Raw genomic sequence first — 21038 nt, 5'->3', positions numbered from 1 at the left:
CTAAAAATACCTAATTCTCAGAAGGCAGTCAATGGGAAAAAGTGACAGAAGAAACATTCATTTCAACACAGTTACTGTAGTTTGAAGTTCATTTTATTGTGTTTTATGGGTGAGATTTGTTTACAGATTTAGGTTAATGCCACTGAACTCCATCTTGACAGAGCAACAAAATAACTCCAAAACAGGCTAAAGCAATAAATATCAAACAATTCAATCTAAAATGTATAAATATAAAAGTAATTTCTGAAAATGTAGGAAAAAACAGGAATCCATTTTTTTCTTTTGGCCTTTTGTAGAGTACATTGATGTGGTTCATCTGTATCACCTCAGATCCAGCACGACTATCTTTATGTCTTTCCCAACCACATGGGTACATGGCTGCAGAAGAAGTCAACCCATTACTCTCAGAAATCTTAGTAAAATACCCAGTAACTTCATCCATGAACTACATCTGTAAAAGACCACTGAAAAGAGTCTACCTGGAACAAAAACAAATCTTGATTTTTTTCAGAGTTGGACTACCTTCTCATTATCCCTGCACTCAATGATGAAAGAACAGAACAAAACAAAAAACTCTGACCTCTCCTTTTGAGGACTAATGCTGACATTCAGAGAGCCTGACAACACAGTCGCTTCCAATGTCTCTCAGCATGACTTCTCTGTATTGGATCATTTTATTTTAACTATAGGAGATGCTTCTGTATTTAAGAGAACCCCATTGAAAAAACCCAAACCCTTCATTATTCCAAGGTAAAGGCTCTTATCAGAAATGCCAGTGTTAGCTGGAAGACAGTTCTGACTGACTGTACTGCTCAGCCATACATACACCATTATACTAATGAAACATCAAAAGATACAGCAGTTACAGAGGAATGCTTAGAGAAGCCAAGGCAATCTTTTGCCAATGAAGGAAATAGGACTTAACCTACTTATAGCTGCAATTTAAAGCAGCTGGAATGTTTTGTTGAGGCACTAAAATTGGAGAGATTAATTGATTCATTGCTTAAAAAAAAAAATACATTTGAAAATGTATTTTTTTCTCCTTCTGAAAGTGGTGACTGACAGTAACTACCTCTGGTTAACCACCATTGAATGGCAGCTTCTAACACTCACCTCATGGCTGCTAATGACTGCTTAAGTAGTCTCCTGCTGTCTACCTTGGTCAGTGAACTGAGGGTAATGAATTAGTAAAATGGGGAAAATTACTAAGAAATATAATCTCAAGTTTCTGTTTGCAGCAGAACTGTGGTCAGGAGTTTGAATAGTAAAAACTGTGTTGAATTATATACTTACAATAAATAACCTAGGGTCCTTTGTATGTGGATGGAATCCCTTCTTTTTACAAGCAGAAACTTCTAGCATGCCAGCATTAGTCAGTCTGAAGATGCCAGTGCTGAAAAGCAGAACAGGAAACTCCTGTTACACACTGCTCCCATAGAACACGTTCAAGGTTTCACATACAAATTGGTTAGCTTAAAAGGACAACAGAAAGGTGCTTGGTGACCAACACACAGGAGCCCCAGCAGAGTTGGGTTTTTAAAGGTATTTTAAATCAAGGGGAGTTGTATTCCTGTAAAGCAAGAGATGATGAGGGGAAGGGGAGAAAAAGGATCACAGTACCGGTGCTGTTCCTGTTAGGCAGGTTAGGCCACTGAGGGATAAGGCTGGTTCACACAGAAACAGATGCAAACCAGAAACTTATGTATTCTGGATTGCATTTCACCCAGGGCAACTTAAAAGATAACAGCCTTTAAACCAGCTGTGTAAATGACTAGTAAGAGTACATCCTCCCCAATCTTTTAGTTAATCAGGTAACACAAAGCATTAGAAAATGCACTGCTGCAACTCTTTGGGTATTGAATAAAACGTTGCAAAGCCATCCTTCTGTAAAGAGGACCTATTAACTACAGGTTAGAGTTGGTCACAGAGTATCAGCATCAACTGGCAGAGAGGCTTGTAAGAGCAGAAATTCGGAAAGGTATGCAGGCATGCTCAGGGTTAGAAATGCTAGTGCTTGTGCCCTTGCCTCTCAATCTGTGTTCACAGCTCTGCTGCCTGAAGGGCCCACTTAGGAAGTTAGGGAACAGGACAGGATTCTCTCTAGTGAGGCAGAAGGCCAGAAGGAAAGGCTGAAGAAATGCACACTCTAAACAATGGAGTTAGCCCTGGCAACCTGAAATGCTGGGCACACCAAAGGAGAATCAAAAATTTGTTGAACTTGGAAGGAACTTCTGAAGCCTGTCTGATCCAGTCCCCCTGCTCTGGCAGAATCACCTTGAGCAGGTTTCCAGGACCATGTCCAGTCAGGTTTTGCATATCTCCATGGATGTGGACTTCATGACAACTCTGAGAAAGCTGTTCCATTGCAAACCTTCACATTAATATTTGCACTATTCTTGTTTTTTCCAGATACATAGTCTGTAACTTAAGAAATACAAAAATAGATCCTTATTATAAAAAAAAAAAAAAAGACTTTTACCCTTCTGCTTTGCAAACTGCAATTTTCATGTCATTCTAGAGAAATAAGCCTAATTTCCCTCCACATTCTTAAGCAGACAGAATGAAGACAGATGTGTGGTAGGGCACTGGCAATGAGTACTCCAGAAGAAGAGTTCCTTTATTTATTACTTTGTTGAGCAGAATATATAAAAAAATAAAATGTAAAACCTGGGTCTGTGAAGGGAGGAGGAGAGAGAAGCCAGAAACAATGCTGTGCACAGAGACTGACTGAAATGGAAGTCTAGGAAACTTATAGAAAACAAAGTCACAACACAATGTTCATGCCCTTCATCTGAGTTGACATGTAGCCTTTGCATTTGATCAGATTCTATGACAAGAAGCAGGGAAAAATACAAAAAAAATTACTTTAAAAATCTGAACTTACTCATTATGCTTTGGTGAACAAACAATTGCAATGGCCTCTGGCAACATTAGCTGATAAGAGCAATGAGTATGAAGATCAACACTGGATAAGAATGCAGTTTGTGTTGGATGTGTCTACAAAAAAGAAAGGCAAAACTCAAGATCATTAATATTTCTTTCAGGTCAAGGTCAACATAAGAAGGAAAAATAATTTGTTACAAGTGAAAGCATCAGTACTTCCCCAGGCTGGTTTCTAAAGTTCTTCTTAGCCCAGGGTCTATATTGTTCTACATTGTTCAAGCTGGAGAAAAGAAGGCTTTTCAGGATGAGATTCATGGAGGCATGTTCACAATCAGATATACAAGCAATTTTCTGATCATGGGGAGAAAAGGTGGAATGAAGAAGCACAAGACAAATGGAAATTACTTAATTGTCCAAAATCCCTGAGAGAAAAATTAATATAAAGTTTAAACAACACAGTATACCCCTCCCTGACTTTTGAATATGGCACTAGAAGGAAAAAAAATAACCCTAAAGCAACATAAATAAAGTTTCACCAGCAAAAGTAGGCCCATTTTGTCAACAGGATGCCTCAATTGCATTAAGGAGTTCTCTGTGGAGAACATGAGTGCTTATTTATGTCACTACAATTTGAATTCAGTAAGCAAATTTGTTTCTTTGGTTTATTTGTGGTTTTTTCCTACATAGTACAGAGAGCCAATATAGGAAAAGCAGAATCTGTGAGTCATACGTACATGGATCCAACCCAAAGTGAGGAGATCATACTGATCCTGAATACCAAATAATTCTTCCACGTTCTCCATGTCACAGTAGTCTGGTCCTGCAGTTTGCTTTGGCACTATTACATGTGTAATAGTAAATTCATTATGAGTCTGCAAAACAAACATTGACTTAGGGTGGAACAGAATGCCTAAGGAATAAATGCTGAATCAAAATCTGAAAGATGTCAGCCTATCAGCTAAAACAAAACAGTACAGCTCCACTGATTCCAGCTCCACTGATTCCAGTGCAGCTCACCAACATACTGTACCTAAAAATATGCCTTAGCATTTTATCATGAAAGCATACAGGGCAGTATTAGTCACAACACAAGACTGCTGTATTGAACTATTCTCAGAGATCAGTGTGAAAAGTCTGTCCTTTAAAATAATTAAAAACACATAAAAGAGCTTTGAGAAAACTATCACGATTTTTTGTGAAACTCGGACCAAGACTAATACTGCTGTTCTTTCCCTTCACACAGTTCAAATACACTCGGGATCATCTTTAAAATTCTTTGTGCCAGCATCAGCCATGACATCTTTCCCTGCTCTCAAAGGACATTAAATGTTATCTAGGTCAAAGAGAAAAAAAAATCAGATGTTCTACAGCTTGATGGGGAGATTTCTGTTCTGTTCTGCCATTATTAATTTGATGACTCCAGTGGATTCCATCAGTCTTTATATTTCATTGTCCTGTAACTAAACCTCACTTACCTTAGATGAATGCCAGAGAAAGTACTCGAAAAAGCCTGTATTGTACAGCATGCTGAAAGACTTGCTAGGCTTTGCAACAATAGCAGGGTACTTTGAGCAGATGTTTCCCCAATAAAACAAGCCCACAGTGCTGAAATGACCACTCAGTTTATAATATGATCTATTACATGGAAGGCTAACCATTTATATCTGCTTTTGTTCTGAAATCAATACATCACAGGAGATTACAGCACCATCAAGTATGTCTCCCCCATACAAATGTGAGGGTTAAACTGTACCAGTTTTCCACAGAGAATTCCACATGTCTCTATTCCTCTTACTGTATTTGCCTCTGCCAGCAGCAGAAATTTGTGACAGAGATCCCTGGGCAAAATGACACCTCTGAGTGCTTCGGCCAATTGAGCTAACAAAAAAAAAAAAAAAAAAAGAGAAAGAGAGATAAAAAGGCATTTACAGCTAACAGCTAACACAATAAAGATCCCTAAAATAAGGAAATATACACAGGATATTATACTATATTACTACAGGTGGATTATACTATATTGTACTATATTATTATACTTACCACATCATAGACTTCTGTAATGAGAATTAATCTACAGGACAAGCACTTATCTAAACTGAAGTCACCAAGCCACAAGATATGCTCACTAGCCTGTCCCTGAGATGACAGTGAGCTGCTGCCATCTCCCAGGCCAGGGCTTTCCAGGGGGAACCACTGCAGGTTTCTGTTTCTGTTCCCTCGAAGCCCATGGCAAGATTCAGACTTCATTTCACAGGAACACTAAATCTCAATCTCTATATCCATCCATTGGTACTCAACTGGAAAATGTGAAACTGTGCAGCTCCCTCTTAAAATGAAGAAACTATGAGGAACTGCTGTGTCTGCACAAACCTGTTCATGGTTATTTCAGTATGGGCAGCCTCACAGTGAATAAAGACGTATGCAGGTAGATAAAATAAAACAGGGGCTAAAAGAAATGCCAGCACTTACTCTGAACAGCACTTAGAGTAGCTGCTGGCTTCAAGACCCGCTCCACTGGCGGCGAGTGCCCAGCACAGCCAGAGGTGCCGCGCCTCTCTTTTTTCTCCAGCAGTGCCGCAGATAAGGAACTGTTCTCTGGTACAGAAATACAAGACAGCATACTTCCATCTATCTGTTCAGACATAACCATACTCTCTTTGATCTTCTGATCTCGAGCTAGTTCTTGCTTCTTAAGCTGATCCTCAAAGAATTGAAACTGCTCCGATTCGAGCTGCTGCTGCCGCATATGTGCAATTCGTTTCTTCTCTGCCTCTATTAGCTTTTGGTGCTCCAATTTCTTCAGGAATTCAGTTTTACATTTGTTCTGAAACATACACAACATAGCGACATTCTCAGAGCACCAAAAATGCTACGACAAATGGTAGGAAAGGAACGATCTAACAGTTCAATAAAACCATAAAACCCTGCCATTAAAAATGAACTCTTTTGAAACCTGGTTACTGAACTGAAAAATACAACTATATCCCCAAAGGTGGGATGGAAAACATAGCACTGATGCATGGAACAAAAATGATGTTTCTTGGATGCTTTTTCCAAGACAAGCTTTTAAGCTATAGATCCTGTTTTCAGTGGCTTTAATCTCAATTCAAATTAAAGCACATTTGGAGCCAAAGAATCTTTTCCACTTATTGACATGAGTATCAATTTTATTTTCTTTAAAAGGCAGATTCAGAGCATACAAAAAGCCTATTTGGATCTTTGTAGACAGATATTAAGTAAATATGGCAGCACATGTATTTCCTAGTACATTTGCATTACTTATTTTTAAATGCAAATGACCAGCTGATTTTGAAGAAGAAATGAAAAGTCATTCCTAAGTAGCTCAGGAAACTACTAGGTTCTCATAAACGGGCATTCTACTGCTTAATTTTTAATTTTTATATGACAGAAAAATATCCATATCAACATTTAAGAATCACATAAAACTTACTTTGTGCTGCATGTATTCTTGATATTCTAAATTATATTTTTTTAAAAGATCTCTTTTCAATTCATCTGTCCGTGGAAATGCAACCTCCTTCAATTTCTTTGCGGTAGGATGGGGAAAAAGATAAAAGAGTTTACTTTTCACTTTTTAAAAGAGCCACCTGGAAAACAAACTCAGCTGTAACACAGATTTTTAAAAAATACAAAACAGAAAAAAAACCTGCTTTTCTCACAGGAAAAAAAAGCAAAAGAGGAAATACACACTATATCATCAGTTTATGAAACTTCTATAGCACATTGGTTTCAATAAATATATTGATTTACATTAGTGAAACATGAGACATAGCTGCTTCTTGTCTCAAGCAAAGATTAGCCCTTTACTAGGAGTCTGTTATCTCTGTCTTGCTTAATAGGTGTGTGATGACTAATGTTTTTGTTGTAGGCGTAAATCGTAAAAAAATGCTAAGGCCAACTTTGGTTCTGAGTAAAACATTCAGTTTAACAGTAGAGAAAGCAAGCAAACATGGGGGCATGGAGCAAGAGACACTCATGGTCCTACAAGCAATTCTCACTGTTCCAGCAGTTTTAACTTCAGTATAAGGCTATACTTAAAATTTATTTAGGATTTATTTTGTAAAGGGGAAAAAAACAAAAGTAAAACTATTTTGTATGGAAGTGAGGGGAGAAAATCTGGTAAAAACTAAGTAAATACGTATTTGTTAATAAAGAAAGAAAAAATATACTTATTTAGCAGAGTAAGCAAATACTGCACAGACATCAGTAATGCCACACATTTCTCCTTCTGTTTGCAATAGTCAGTTTGGACAATTATCCATTCACATAACTGGGACCAAAATCAAACTAAGTAATGTTAACATGTGCATTTCTAATATGCAAACTTTCAGAAATAAATGTACCTGGGCTCCCAACAACCTGCCAACTTACTGAGACCATTCTCATTCACGTTTTAGATCAATAATTTAATTTCCAAAATAAAATATGTATGAATAGTGGAGAAAAGTATCAGAAATTGAAGCTGTGATGGCTGCTATGGGTGCTCTGGGGAAAAAGAAGCTCTGGCCTATATGTGCTGGGGAAAATGAAGAGGTTCTGAGCAAAACATTTCAAAAGGACCAGGAAACCATAACCCTACCTTAATAATATCTTGTTTTTCTGGTACTGCACATTGGTGATAGTCTCGGTGACTGGGCAGCTTTTCTACAAACAACCTAGAATATTAAACACGCACGTGTTTAGTCAGAAGAATACCCATAATAGCTTTCATATTGGCAGAAAAATCAGTTTCGTATAACTGTTAAACACTGAATTCCAGATGACTTGGACCAGGGTTCTACACACATGTTTAAACGAACACATTATGGTATGGACCTGTATGGGACACACAGAATAAGGACAGGAGATTATTTTCCACATCTGATATACTTTGGTTTCCATTAGTACTGGGTTAGGTTAAAAAAAAGAGCTAGCTAGCAGCCAGCATCTAAAAATATCCCTCAAAAACACCCTCCACTCTAGTCAGTGCTAGTAAATCCTATTTCTACTCTCTTTGTTCTTAGCCAAAATACTGATTCTCCAATAGAAGACAAAAGTGATACACTGACTATCACTAAAACAGAGCAAGCTGCACAGATAAATTATGGCAACACTCAGCTGCAAGGAGTTTGTAATGTACAGCTGCTGTCATTCTTTCAGTAATTTGCACAATAATCACCTCCAGACCCTCTTTTTATAGAGATAGATACGTTTGCAAACAGGTGGGCTAAGAAAGGTTTGGTCTAGTTTTCAGAGTATGAGGAAAATAAGGAGAGTGGAGGGATGTTTCCTTTGCAAAAATTTTAAAATATGCACATTAAAAAAACCCCAAAAGTTTCCAAAGTAATAAAACAAACCAATCAATCCTACAGCAAAACTAGCTAGGTTAAAAGTTTAAATCTGCCAGTGATATATATTTCAGCTGTCTATTTTGAGTGTAGTAATGAAAGCTGGCCAGATTTGTTCTTTTGTGGTAAGGAGGATAATCATTAACATACATTGTAGATTTTGCATTTATTCCTGTAAGAAACAAAAAATTAAACTTAATCCTTTTGGGGGAATAAAAGTAAAATAGAAACAAGAAAACCCTTTTCTCATGCTTTTTAAGTATTGTGCAATACTACCATCCTTAAGATCAGCAGATGCTCATGGGACATAACTACTAAAGGCTTAGAAATATTAATTTAAACATTGCTTTTAAAGTCAAAAATTATATTAAACCAACACGCTGACATATAAAGAATAATTTGGGGGCAGGCATGGTATGGCCTGGCAGAGTAAACTCAAACCTCTGTATGTTAGGTTAATTGATGCCTGGCAGTTCACACATGGATAGGACAAGCCCATGGAAAGGTGGCAGAAAGTTTTAACAAAGCCCATGCTCAGTGTAAAATGCCTCCAAGAACACATTAAACACATTTCTCCTTATCTAAAGGGGTTCTCAGTGCAGCTCTCCATCTCACTTTACTCAGAACCATAAGCTGTAATGGCTACAGCTGCTTCCTTACGTTATGAACTTGTTATAAAACACAAAGGCGTTCTCCAGGTTCCCCTCCTGCATGTACACCGACGCCATGCGCTCCATCTCCACTCCGGATCGGAAGTAGCGCCGGGGAGTGATGTCCTCATTGATGGTGATATTGCTGCCAAGCTTGCTTAAGGCACGAACTCTCTCCTCTGGGGTCACAGAGATGTCTGTGTGGTCAGGAATAGCCACCAGCTTTTTCTGAAAAAGATCAGTCTCATTAGCGGAGAGAATATTCCATTTCACTTTCAGTAAGTGGTCTCAGTCAAGAAGCTCAAGGGAAATGTTCAGCTAGCCTTTTCTGAAAATAAACATTGGTTTCCCACCCCTAGCCACAGTTGAAACATTCCAATATATTTCTCAATTGCAAGTAAATTGTGATCAAAAAGAAAAGTAATCTTATTCCCTCTGAAAACAACAAAAAAAGGATAAAATTAGGAAAACACCTGTAGGGGAAAAAATTAAGTAAATTGCTGTAGAAATTATCAAAGGCAGTATAAAGTGTGTCCTCTTAAAAAACTCCCACACATGAATTCTACAAGGTTCTGTCTTAAATTACTGAAATAATTTTATGGATGTCCTGAATACTCAGACTCCTATTACACGATAGCATTTTACTTCAAGAAATAGTTCAGGAAACAAAGAGCAATTATCTCCTCTAGACAGTCAACAGTTAATTTCAAATCTTCATTTCCAGTTTTAAATGAGACAATTAAAAATTAAGACGTTTGAACTAATTACTAAAGAAGGACCAGAGCTGCTTATTATGGTCATTACCTTCCTGGTAATAAATAAATAAATAAATGGCTAGCAGAGGTTGTTTCCTCTTACTTTGGTGAAATCTTTTACCCTTTCTATTCAAAATGCTCATTTCAACTTCTTAAAAATCTGGTTGCTGACACCCCATAAATCAAACATACAGAAATACAATAAATTCCAAAATTCAGGCAGCATGCAGGAAGAGACCCATGGAGCTGACAGCCACCACTGCTAAACAGCTCTCTTGAAATTTCTCCTAATTGGAAGAAAAGTTGCTCAGTCACTGAAAGATTTTTCTGTAATACATACCAATGAGCTGACAGTGAATGGTTGCTCCATGTTGTCTGCCTGTAAACCAAGGAGATTGCTCTTTTCCTCCATAGTCTCCATCTGACAAAAAGGGCAGTATCAATCCTGAGCTCAGTATTTGCCACCAGATATCTCAAGGTTTAACAGCCCAAGGGAAACTGGAATATAGATATGTTGATTATGGTCGTGTGCTGGAAAAAATCAGTCATTCAGATTAGAAAAATATTCAAATGTCACATAAGTTTGCATGCCAGCACCCACTCTTACATTGGTGGCACAGTACTTACACATTTAATAATAATTTAAGACTTACCAGATGTCTAGAATTTAAATTGGGAATGCATAACGGCTTACAGTGCTGTTGTGGACTAGTTGACCTGTACTAAGGTTATTTCAGCATATTTGAACACAATAAATTATTTTCACAACTTTTATAGCAACTTAAAACCCCCCTAACTTTCAAGTATAAAGTGAAAAACGCAGAAGTTTGAGGACTTCTAGGACTTATTACAGAATCTGTGCTTCGAGCATATGTTTACAAACATATTGATAAAAATATGAATCTGGTATCTTTATTTTCTGCTAAGAGTAAGAGAAATAAAACTTAATAAACAAATTTGTATCAGTAATATAAAGCAGAAAAAATACTTCAAACAGCATGTGTTCCACCTGCACAGCTTGCTGATTTCAACACTCAAAATACAATCAATTCTGATGGGTCAACTAATAAAAATTCCTCCTTGCACAGTTTTGAACAAGTTAAGAGAAAAAATGTAGATGTTGTGGTCATCAAAAAAAACCTCAAAAGTAAACTAAACTTAAACAAGAAAACCCAACTCTGAGAGAGGAATTAAATACTCAAATTACACAGGAAATGTGAAAATTAAGTTTCTAATGTGTTTTTTCACTTTGGTGTTCTCAGTCTAAACAGATTTGATCTTGCATGTCAAAGAATCTTTATATGTTGCAATAAACATGTAAAAACATTGCAAAAAAATGTAAACATGCATGCTTTTGTAAAAGCATAGAGGGGGTTCAGCAAAGATACTTTCTCAGCACACCTCTCTCTAGAGGCCAGAGGACTCTGGGTTGAAGAAAACAACCCTAATGTGTTTTCAGATGGCTGTATTTCTCAAGTATTGATTTTTTCCTCATTTTTCTTCCAAAAAGCAATACTATCTATTAGATCAGTCTTTAATTTTAACCATTATTGCAATTCATTTTCAAGAGCGTCTGCTACTTAAGGTATTCAAACTGCTAGCACAATTTGTAACCAAAAAATAAAAGCAAGGCCTATACATCTGAGAAAACAACCTTAGTTGTGGTTGCAGTGCTAATAAAAATAGTTCTCTAAACCATTTAATTTTATGGACATGGAGCTCTGATGTAAATTATCACCTTGGCAGGAGAGCCTATTCATTGCCTATTCACAAACTGTAGAAAGGCCCCATGGGACAATAATAAGGAAATATTTTTGCTTTAGCCTACTCCAAGAAACATTCTGCTTTAGGGCTTGTTCCACCCAAAACCCTTCTTCACTGAAGCACTGTAGATGTGGAAGGCTGTGAAAGGAGAGAGCTAAAATCTTGCCCAGTGCAATTTGTGTCAGACTTCTGGTCCTGCAGCCCAGATTCTACACAAAAATAAAATCTTCAATGAGAGACTCTGTATTCATATGCTTTGTGGAACTCAGGAACAAAAACCAAACCAACCTACCAAACAAAAAAATACCTAAAAAGCACATATTGTATAAATATTTATCCATTCACTTACCCACCACTTGTAAATTTTTTATTTGTTTCCTCTAGAAGCATCTGGGACAGCTAAAATACTTGAATGGAAGAATGGATTTGGTCCAAAGTGTGTATCCAAGTATAGCAAACTGCAAAATGTTCTAGTCACTCATGTATATAAAAAAATTGTTCAAAAGTAAAGGTGCAGAAACGTATTTCTCTCAAATTTCTTATTTAATTTAGCAGCTTCTGGCAAGAAAGCTTTTCTATAGCAGTTTTTCATTTTGCTTTCAAGGCTTTCTCCCTTAAAAGTCCTTCTGCAAAGCTCAGAGTGGAAATGCACATTTAGGACCAGGCTCATGAGATGCTTCCCACTTAAGACATGGAATATGGATCAAATGCTTCTTTCAGCTGTTACCACTCCTTGGAGACCTTTCAATCTAGCTGCTAGGTAAGTGCAGAAAAGTTACTGCAGCAAGTGGCAAACACAAGAGTCACTAATTAGGGGTTTGGGTTGGTTTTTTGGGGCCAGTACTCCCAAAGAGGTCTTTGTTTAAAAGGCCTATGGTGTTCCCCCGTCAAAATCTCTTTGGAAATGCCACAGGAAGACATCATGGAACCCTAACTTGCAAATATTTCTCGACTTGGTCTAAGAATAATAAAGTTATAAACATAATTCAGTGAACTTTTAAGCTAAATAAGCATTAGTTAATATATTTTTTTTAAGTGTAATACCAGGTATTTTAAAGAGGAGACATCTGGTAATAGCAGAAACTCACACTTCCTCAAAATTGTGTCAGAGCCTGGAAAAGATGAAGAAACTCTGCAAAAAACGTAAGACATGTCACAGTGCAAGAGTTTAGCAGAAGAATGTTTGCAATTAGAAGAAGAAACCGGCTTTTTAAATTTAGTTTCAGGAACAGACTAAAAAAATGAGACACTGTAAATAAGGAAGAAATACTAAGATGAATTTGTATCCCTTTTACAAAAATAAGATTTCAAATATATTCACTATTACAGCTGGCAGTGTAACTTAAGGAAAAAGGACTCCTATAAAGAATGTGGGCTGACTTATGACTGCACTCCAATATATTATCCTTAACACGTGGACACACTGGGAGAATTATGAATGATTAAAATGCTGAGAGTTAAGCTTTACTAAAAGCACCACCAGAGGCATTTCTGCCAGCTGCCTGGAATGCTCTGTGCATAATGCTCCTCATGGCTCAGCTTCACAGGCACCCTCAGCTCCAAGGGCACGGCACTGCCAAGGGGCTCCCCCGCCTCCCCATCCTTCTTCGTACTCTCACTTTGCTGCCTCCCTGACTTCAAGGCAACTTGTAGCTGATCCAAATTAAAATTAAATAGACTTTTACTTCCTTCTCAAAATCAAAATGCAAAGGAGCAGGCAGAACCACAAAGCCAGCAAAGCAGAGATGTTTGTCACTTTCTGAAGCAGTACTGTGCTAAATTGATATGAGCTGGCTTTGAAAGGGCACCCTAAGAGTTTGTACAATTCCTGCAAAAATTGCCCAGTTCTGGCAAGTGACTGTGTTTTCCATAAATATATTTGTATTTCACTTTACAAGAGTAAAGATAAATTCAAATACCAAATCTCTCTGTATAGCTGAAACTAATTATACTCAAATATATTTTGCTAATACAGTGAACTACAATCCAACCTCAGCCACAGGGGATAAATACCAATGCTAGCTTGGAGCTATCTTAATCTATTATACTCTGAAGTGCTCAAAATTCTAAGAGTAAAGATGCATTTTTCTACTTCACTATTTCAGGCATTCTAGTTAACTCGCATGGACTTAGGTAATGTTTGTTTGAGGAGAAATGCCAGGATTTTAGCATTCAAATTAAGTTTTTTTCTAATTATGAGTTTTCTGATAGTCATTACCAGATAATGATAATAATAATCTAACATCAATTCAATGGTTAAGAAACTTGATTTCATTGGGAATAGCACTTCTCACCAAATCCCATTTCCTCCTCAAAAAGCATTTGTTTTCCCATATGTCCCATCTTATTATCATGAGTATTAATCCTTGAAAAATCCAGGTTTATTATATCAAAGCCATTCAGCCACAAGAAAACAGAGCAAACTGAGAAAAACAGCATTTTAAATGGCATTGAAAGCGATTCCTTCTGTTCAGGCTGACAAGCACGGTACCAAGCACCAGGGAAATGAAAAGCAGAGAGAGCAATTTTAAGTGAAAGTATATGCCAAGAGTGGTACATGAAGATAGAATAAGCATATCAAGTACCTCAGGAGCAGGCTGATGAGACAGAAGTGATGTGAGGAGATCTGGGGAGTGCATGCACACACAAACCCTTCTGAGAGCTGCAATATGACAATTCACCACAACTTCTCCAACGCCCTCGCGGTTTGCTGCACGCTGGCATTTCAAACAGCTGCCAGGCTGGGGGATATGGCCGAAGGAGGTACCTTGGGGGTGCTCAGAGCCCGTCAGGCATGGCCCTGCTGGCTTTCCCTGTTGCAGAAGCATGTGTGACAGTGAGAGGTGACACACGTGGCTGCACAGCTCGGCTGCGCTGCTGCTGGAGCTGCAGTGGTGCTTGCAACGCCTGCAGCGCAGCCAGGGCACGGCCTGGCACGAGGAGCGTGTCTCTGTGCCCTGCTGGCACAAACCCTGGTCGCAGCTGGCCCTGGGGGATGACTGTCCCAGCCTGGCCAGGGACACCAAGCAGGACCCTGCTCTGCCCAAGGATGCCCCAGGGACTGCGGCACCCCAGTGGAGCTGTGCTGCTCCAGCCCTTCAGGGAGGACACAAAGAAGCTCCCAGAAACTGACTGCACAGTGTCAGTTGGATTTCTGCTCCTTGTCATCATCTGGAGGCTTCGGTTCTTCCGCAGAAGTTGAATCAGCAATGTTGCTCGTTCTGGAGAGGTTACAAGAAATGTTGAATGAGCTTGTCGGATTTTTAAATAAGTAGCTGAGTAACTTGCATGAAATTAGTTAAGTATATAGTTTTCCCTTAACAGCAGTAACTTTCTAACATTAGTTTCCTCTTTGTAACACACTTTCAAATTTCAAGGGAATTAATCATAACATGGACTCCACTGCTGTCTGTAACATTTATCAATATTTTGACTATTTGTCTTACGAAAAAAATCTTCGTTAAAGAGATCACTGGCAAAATTTTCCAAAGCACTTTCTTCATTCAAAGATTAGGTTAAAAATAATCTATACAATGATTTGCTCTCTGAATATTTTTAATGGTGGATTATTCTGGAAATATTCATCCTTTTGTCTTATATTTTTGTGGAATGTAAAGCCTAGATGAGGTTTCCACCAAAACTATTCACTTCACTCCATTGGGATCAGGATTCTTAAAGTATATGTAGAAATATTTGCTAATGTAGGAGCTAATATAGTAGTATAGTTCTACTTTTTGAATCTGTTCTTGAGACAACTATTCTGCAGCCATCCCATGGCAAGAAAATATTCCTTTAATTCCATGAGAAGTTAACACAATCATATTTCATGTTACTATACTAGGAAGTGTGATGATTACAGAATCCTAGAATAAAGATGCATCTCAAACCATAAGAAGGTCAGTTCTCATTAAAATAGCCAAATTAGCAAGTGCAAATAACCCATAATGGAACTAAGTTGTCTCAGCAAACTTTAAATAGGTCACACCAGCAACTGCCAGATGAAGGTAAAGGACCATTCCACTAAGTTACCCATGAAGGAGATACTTAAAATTCTGTACTTGGACATGGATACTCAAGGGAATTTGTTGAAAAACAGGGTAGAAATACAGGCACCTATCTCATTCAGCTATTTTTGAAATACCAGGCCATGTATTGGCAGAGCACATGATTATTTATACACATACACTTAGATTTGATATATAAATATGCTAAATACCAGCCTAAATAGCAAACTGCCTTCTGTTGGTTCTCTCCAAAAAGAAACAGCATATTCATTTGTCAACATGCTTTTTGTAACAAGCATTCATCCTCACAGCAAGTGATTCAGCTGGTATAGTAAGTAGTCTCTTCTGGAAAAAAGCCCAACAAAGCACTGAATGTCATGGCAAGACGATTCTCTTGCGAAGAGGAAATACCCAATCAACAAAACTCAACAGAATGGCCTTTCAATGAAAGAAATCACTGCAGGGAGCCAGGTCCTGAAAACCCTGTGCCTTTCAATGGAGAAGTTGCTCTTTACAGCTGCTACTAAGCTCAGCTCCAGAAAAGCCCATCTCAGTAACAGTTCATAGTCTGACAGTGCTCCTCTGCTCCACAGCTCCATTGAAACAGCAGTTCCAAGACCACCTCTCAGGCACCACTGACTCCCAGAAGCAGCTGCTGAGCTATACAACCATCTCTCCTAGAATGGGGTCGTGAACATTTCCTCTTTCTCACTGCTGAAGAACCAGTGCCTCCCATGCCCCAGCACACTGCCCAGAGGTCTCTCTGCAAACCGTGTCAGTGGAGGATTGACAGTAGCGCCTTCACCTGCTTGGGTGCTGAGAGGGAGAAATCACAGGCAGGGAAGATCCTCCATATGCACAGGTGTGCCAAACCTAAACCTTGCTTATGCCTAGGCCATTCAGTTCTGTACCTAGCATCACAAAACTGAGCTGTATTTTCATCTAAAGAAAGAATGGGTGACACAAGGATCTGTTTTCCCACTAAAAAATGAAGTTTGAATTAATTGTCTGAAGACTGTTATCATTGTTCCGCAAATATTTGGACTACTGTAATTAGTCAGCGTAGTTACTCGAATATCATTGACTACCTGTTTTCTAAGGACAGCATTCCTCTTGGCACAGATACAAACATTAGTGCATCAAGAAGCTATGTTAATAGAATTAGATTGCTACTAGTTCTGCTAAGACTCAGATAAACCACTACATTATGCAGATAATGTCCAGCATGGCACGTGCAAGAACCTGACTGCACAGCGTCTGTGAATGCAGAGCCCACAGGCTTCTCTCTCCTATTGCTTCAAAGCACAGAGATTTCTGACTGTCAACTATTTTCACATTCATTTTTATGCAGGCTGTTTTGAAATCAACATCTAGTACAGTTGTGCTACTACAACGTAACCCTATCTGTTTGAGCTGTACACACAGATGACGCGTCAATTCCAGATTTATTAACAAGCTCTGTCTACAATGATATCAGTGACTTTTAAGAGAATGTTCTCAAAATGGACTGGAAATATTGAACATTCAAATGTGCATTTGCGAATTGACAGTTCTTTCTCTCGTGGACTCTTGTGTTGAAACAAAACACAATCCCTCCTCCGCCTTCCTTTCTTTAGTGACACCCTTCAGTTTTAGCAAAAAAGAATGTTCAACATAATGGATAAGTATCAACCATGGTAGAATGTCTGGAATTAAAAGCAAAATCTTTCTTAAGCAGTCAGTGAAATATACTTATGCAACACAGAACAGCTTCTTTCCAGTGACCCACTAAAAGGATGTTCTAGACATGATGTAGAAAAACAGTGCCATTTCCTTCCTTTGGGAAATCCACAACAATCCCCCAAGAAAATTGCACCAGGGCACAGTAACCCAGAAGAGGACAGAAGTACAAGAAAGAGATGGTTTTATACGATTTGTTCTTTGATGATTCAACTGAAATTTTGAAAAAAAAGGAGATACTTGCAATCCATTACACCAGTGATAAAACTATCTTCCACCATGAAGACAAGAAGCTGTGTTGCTAAGGGAAACAAATGAGAGGTTAAAATCAGCACAGAGGCCTTCAACTTCATAGACTTCCAAGAATCAAAGAAGGCATGATTCCTTGCAAAGCCTTAGCTTTCACAGATTTTTTCTGTCTGTATCCCTATTTCTCTCAGGGACAAGGTTCTACTAGGCTAGAGGGGTTAAGAAGCTTCTGGTTCTTCCTATAAAATGCAATTATTTTTTCTGGCAAAATATATCCTGCCTAATTTTAGAACACTTTCAGACTCCATAGCATCTAATAAGGACACTTGTTGATTGAGTAACTGGTTGCAACAATCAATTTTGTTTCTATCAGATGACAAATTTTTATGCTATCTTACTTTCTATAGCTCAAAATACAGGGGATAAAACAAAGGCAAGCCAAATTTATTTGACAATTATGACAAATAAATTCAGAGTTTATTTGAAGCCTATTAAAGAGCTGATAAAGAATGAAGTTTGTTTTTGTGGCCTCAAATTTATAAAAAATAATTTGAGGTATTAGTTCAAAGGATTCTGACTATTTTGTACACAAATGATTAAGTAAGGAAAGGTCAGGTAAGACATGGATAGTGAGATTACCTGGAGGATGAAGTGTGATCAATCAGTATGAACAACTACCATTCAATCTGGCATGATTCTGTTGTACAGTGTTTATATTAAAATAACACAGTTAGCTGATTTCGTAAGGAAATCTTTGACCTTCTTCCCTATTCTAGATGATTCAGGGTGTAGCATGCTATGAGCGAAGAACAATCCAGGAAAAACAAGATGAATGTCTGGCTCTATAAGAAGAATTCTGTGAGCTTAAGACTGCTTGTCCTACTTGGATAGCTACAATATTTAATTTCTCTTACTTAAGTTTCTAAGATTGACAGTGGTAAGCACATGTTTTATAGCAGCACTGGCTATAACACAGTCAGCTCACAGGGCTGCCTGACAGTCAGCTGAATTATCCAGAATATCAAAGCTGAGCATGATGATTCTGGTTAACATTTTGTACCCTTGCAGGCCAACAGCTTCATTCCAGTGAAGCTATGCACAGTCTACCTTTGAGCCTTTCCTATTATTTGCTTTTCCCCTCAGGATGAGCCCATTGATCTTTGCAGCCTATACAAGCTCCTTTTTATAACACCATAGAGCAGTAGATGTCTCTGAAGGCTTTTTGACAGCAGTTCAGAGATGCTAAAGGTTCAGAGATGCTAAAAGAGGAAGATACTTCCTACGCTGATTATGTGGAGAGCCCACAGCTTCCATAACGCGATTCCGTATGTTGTGTGCTGAGCTGTGACTCATCCAGAGCTGCCAGTAGGAAGTGGTGGGCAGCAGGTTGTGTCTGAGGAGCTGCCTGACTCACAGCACTTCTGAGAGGCATCAGCAGCTGGCCAAGATTGAAAAGGCTGGATTTTTGCAATAGGAATTTCTTTGCAACAACAGTACTAAGCCACTGCACGTGGATTGTTCAGGAACTGCATAAACAAGATCATTTTCTCTCATGGACTAATAGTTCTATTAATAATGGAAAGCATGACCAGAAAATATATTTCCTGGAATGACAATCTAAATGTTCTAATTTTATTAAAATTGGATAGACAAAGACTTCCTTTACATGGCAGCAAACTAATTTTCAGAACACAAATTGGAAGTGTAACCTTTTGTGCAGAAATAAAATTTCAGGATTCTGATAAAACAAAGAAAAAACATTATTCATACATGTCCAGCAAACAGAGACCAAATACTTATTTTTCTACAATATTTGTTCAGTGCCTTCATGCACAAATCACCTTGCTATTCTCTCAGCAGCTGAAGATTTTACAACATCCCTCACCTTGAGCTATACCCTTCCTGATCTTGGTGATTAACTTCCAGGAAAAGCCTGAAGGCCTAACCTTCAGCATGCTTAATGCACATAAAGAAAACCACACAAGAAATGCCTTCACAGCACCTGCAGAGCAGTATCAAGTAATAGAAATGACTGCAGGATTGATCAAAAAATTTTTTAAACATAATGCTACAAAATATCCCCCCTGCACTTACAGTCATTTAAAATACTGTTTGCACATACGCCCACAAGGACCCCCAACTATGAAATTGGTACCTACAGAATTATACAGAATTTGGGATGAATGCTTCCTGCATTCCTACAATATCCTGTGATCTATGAAACTCTAGACTTGTAAACACAGGCCTATGGTTTAGTTATCCAAATATTTAGCACTTAAACATGCAATATACCAGCTGCAATGCATTTAGTACAGGAGAAAACTCATCTGTTTCAGAGTATACTGCCTGAGCAGCATCCACAACAAACGTGGGCTCCATTCTCCTGGGAATATTCAATGAAGTATCTGGGTCTATATTTTCTAGGACTTGGTTGTCTAAGGCAAGTCATCAATATATGCTAACCACAGTTTTGGATAGTAATCCACTTAAACCTGCAATGAAGAGAAACCTCACATCTGTGAAGACAGAACTTTCTCAAAGCTGGTCTTCACCTGGGGAATTAATGTCCTGGGAAGTACAGTGTCTCCAAGATCTCATAATCTCATTACTTCCCATTCTCAGTAGAAGGTGGGGGTTTTCCTGCCCATGACTTCTCAAACATTCAGAACCATGTGCATATTAAACACAAATAGTTCCAGATCAAGAGGAATTCCCCCAGAAGAGATTTTTTGGCATCCTTCTGAAAGCAGGCAGCATGTGCAAGAGCGAGGTACGTTCCTCAGGGCACTTCAGAAGGACACCTGAGATCCTACAGAGGTCAAAAGGAGGCAGGTACAAAACCAAGCACAAGAAGAGAAATAGCTCATCAGAGAGTTACGGATGCTCAGCAACCACAATTTCTACTGGTTTAGATTCTTTCACTTTCTGTTCCGATGATCATCTTCCACATATATATGGATACCATTTAAAACCAGAATATTGTTATCAGTTTGATTTGTCTTTGGCACACTGTGACATTCCGGACTCCCCAGCACACTGCCACCAGCTCTTCGCGTAGTCGCAGTGGAGTCAGCAGGTTCATTCGGCCGGGCTCGCTGCCCGCCGCCCCCCGCCCGGCCCCGCGGTGCCCCCGCCGCCGCCCGGCCCCGCCGCCCCCGCCGTGCCCGCAGGAACGCCGCTGCCGAGCGGCCTCCGCGGGTCGCCGCACCTGAGCCGGGGCGGGGACGGGACCCGGCCGGGCCGAGGAGCGGATGGAGCCGGTGCCGGCCCCCGCCGCCACGGCCCCGGAAGGGGTAGCGGCCCCTTCTCGCCCTGCCCGCAGGGGCCGCTGGCGCAGAGCGGCGGACGGAGGCGGAGGCAGCGCCCCGCCGGCTCCGCGCTGCTCCCGCCGCGGCGGGAAGGGCGATGCCGCTTACCGGGATTCGCATCCGTGCGAGCGGCGGCGCGGCCGCTGCCGTGGACAAAGCGCGGGGCGCGGGGCGGCAGGAGCGCCGGCCCGGCCTGGGCCTCCTCCTGCTTCTCTTTCTCTTCTTCCTCCTCCCGCCTCGCCGCGCCGGGACGCGGAGCCCCGGGCAGGTGGCGGCGGACCGGGCGCCCTGCGCCGCCGCAGCCGGGCCGTGTCACGGCGCGGGGCGAAGGGAGGAGCCTGCGCCGCGCCGGGCGGGC

The 21038-nt window shown here is 39.6% G+C and overlaps 1 protein-coding gene across 6 annotated transcripts; it reads right to left on the bottom strand.

Annotated features, from left to right (window-relative positions):
- Positions 1-75: 75 nt before the first annotated feature.
- On the bottom strand, positions 76-20989 carry STAMBPL1 (STAM binding protein like 1). Of its 6 annotated transcripts, none has more exons than XM_072931084.1 (12): positions 20789-20982; positions 19925-20181; positions 9977-10167; positions 8892-9109; positions 7484-7559; positions 6335-6430; positions 5353-5707; positions 4637-4761; positions 3618-3755; positions 2885-2997; positions 1294-1393; positions 76-378 (listed from the first exon to the last, which is right to left on the bottom strand). In XM_072931084.1, exons 3-12 carry the CDS (start codon positions 10055-10057, stop codon positions 322-324), a joined length of 1359 nt encoding a protein of 452 aa, XP_072787185.1. In that variant the 5' UTR covers positions 10058-10167; positions 19925-20181; positions 20789-20982; the 3' UTR covers positions 76-321. The 6 variants fall into 6 exon arrangements, with proteins under 6 accessions (XP_072787185.1, XP_072787186.1, XP_030131899.4 ...); XM_072931085.1 differs by having other exon boundaries at positions 9977-10134; XM_030276039.4 differs by lacking the exon at positions 19925-20181 and having other exon boundaries at positions 9977-10134; positions 20789-20989.
- Positions 20990-21038: the final 49 nt, after the last annotated feature.

This window comes from Taeniopygia guttata, chromosome 6 (genome assembly GCF_048771995.1).
Source record: "Taeniopygia guttata chromosome 6, bTaeGut7.mat, whole genome shotgun sequence".
NCBI lineage: Eukaryota > Metazoa > Chordata > Aves > Passeriformes > Estrildidae > Taeniopygia > Taeniopygia guttata.
Note: the sequence above shows the minus strand (reverse complement) of the source record. Positions and strands in the feature narration are given on the sequence as shown.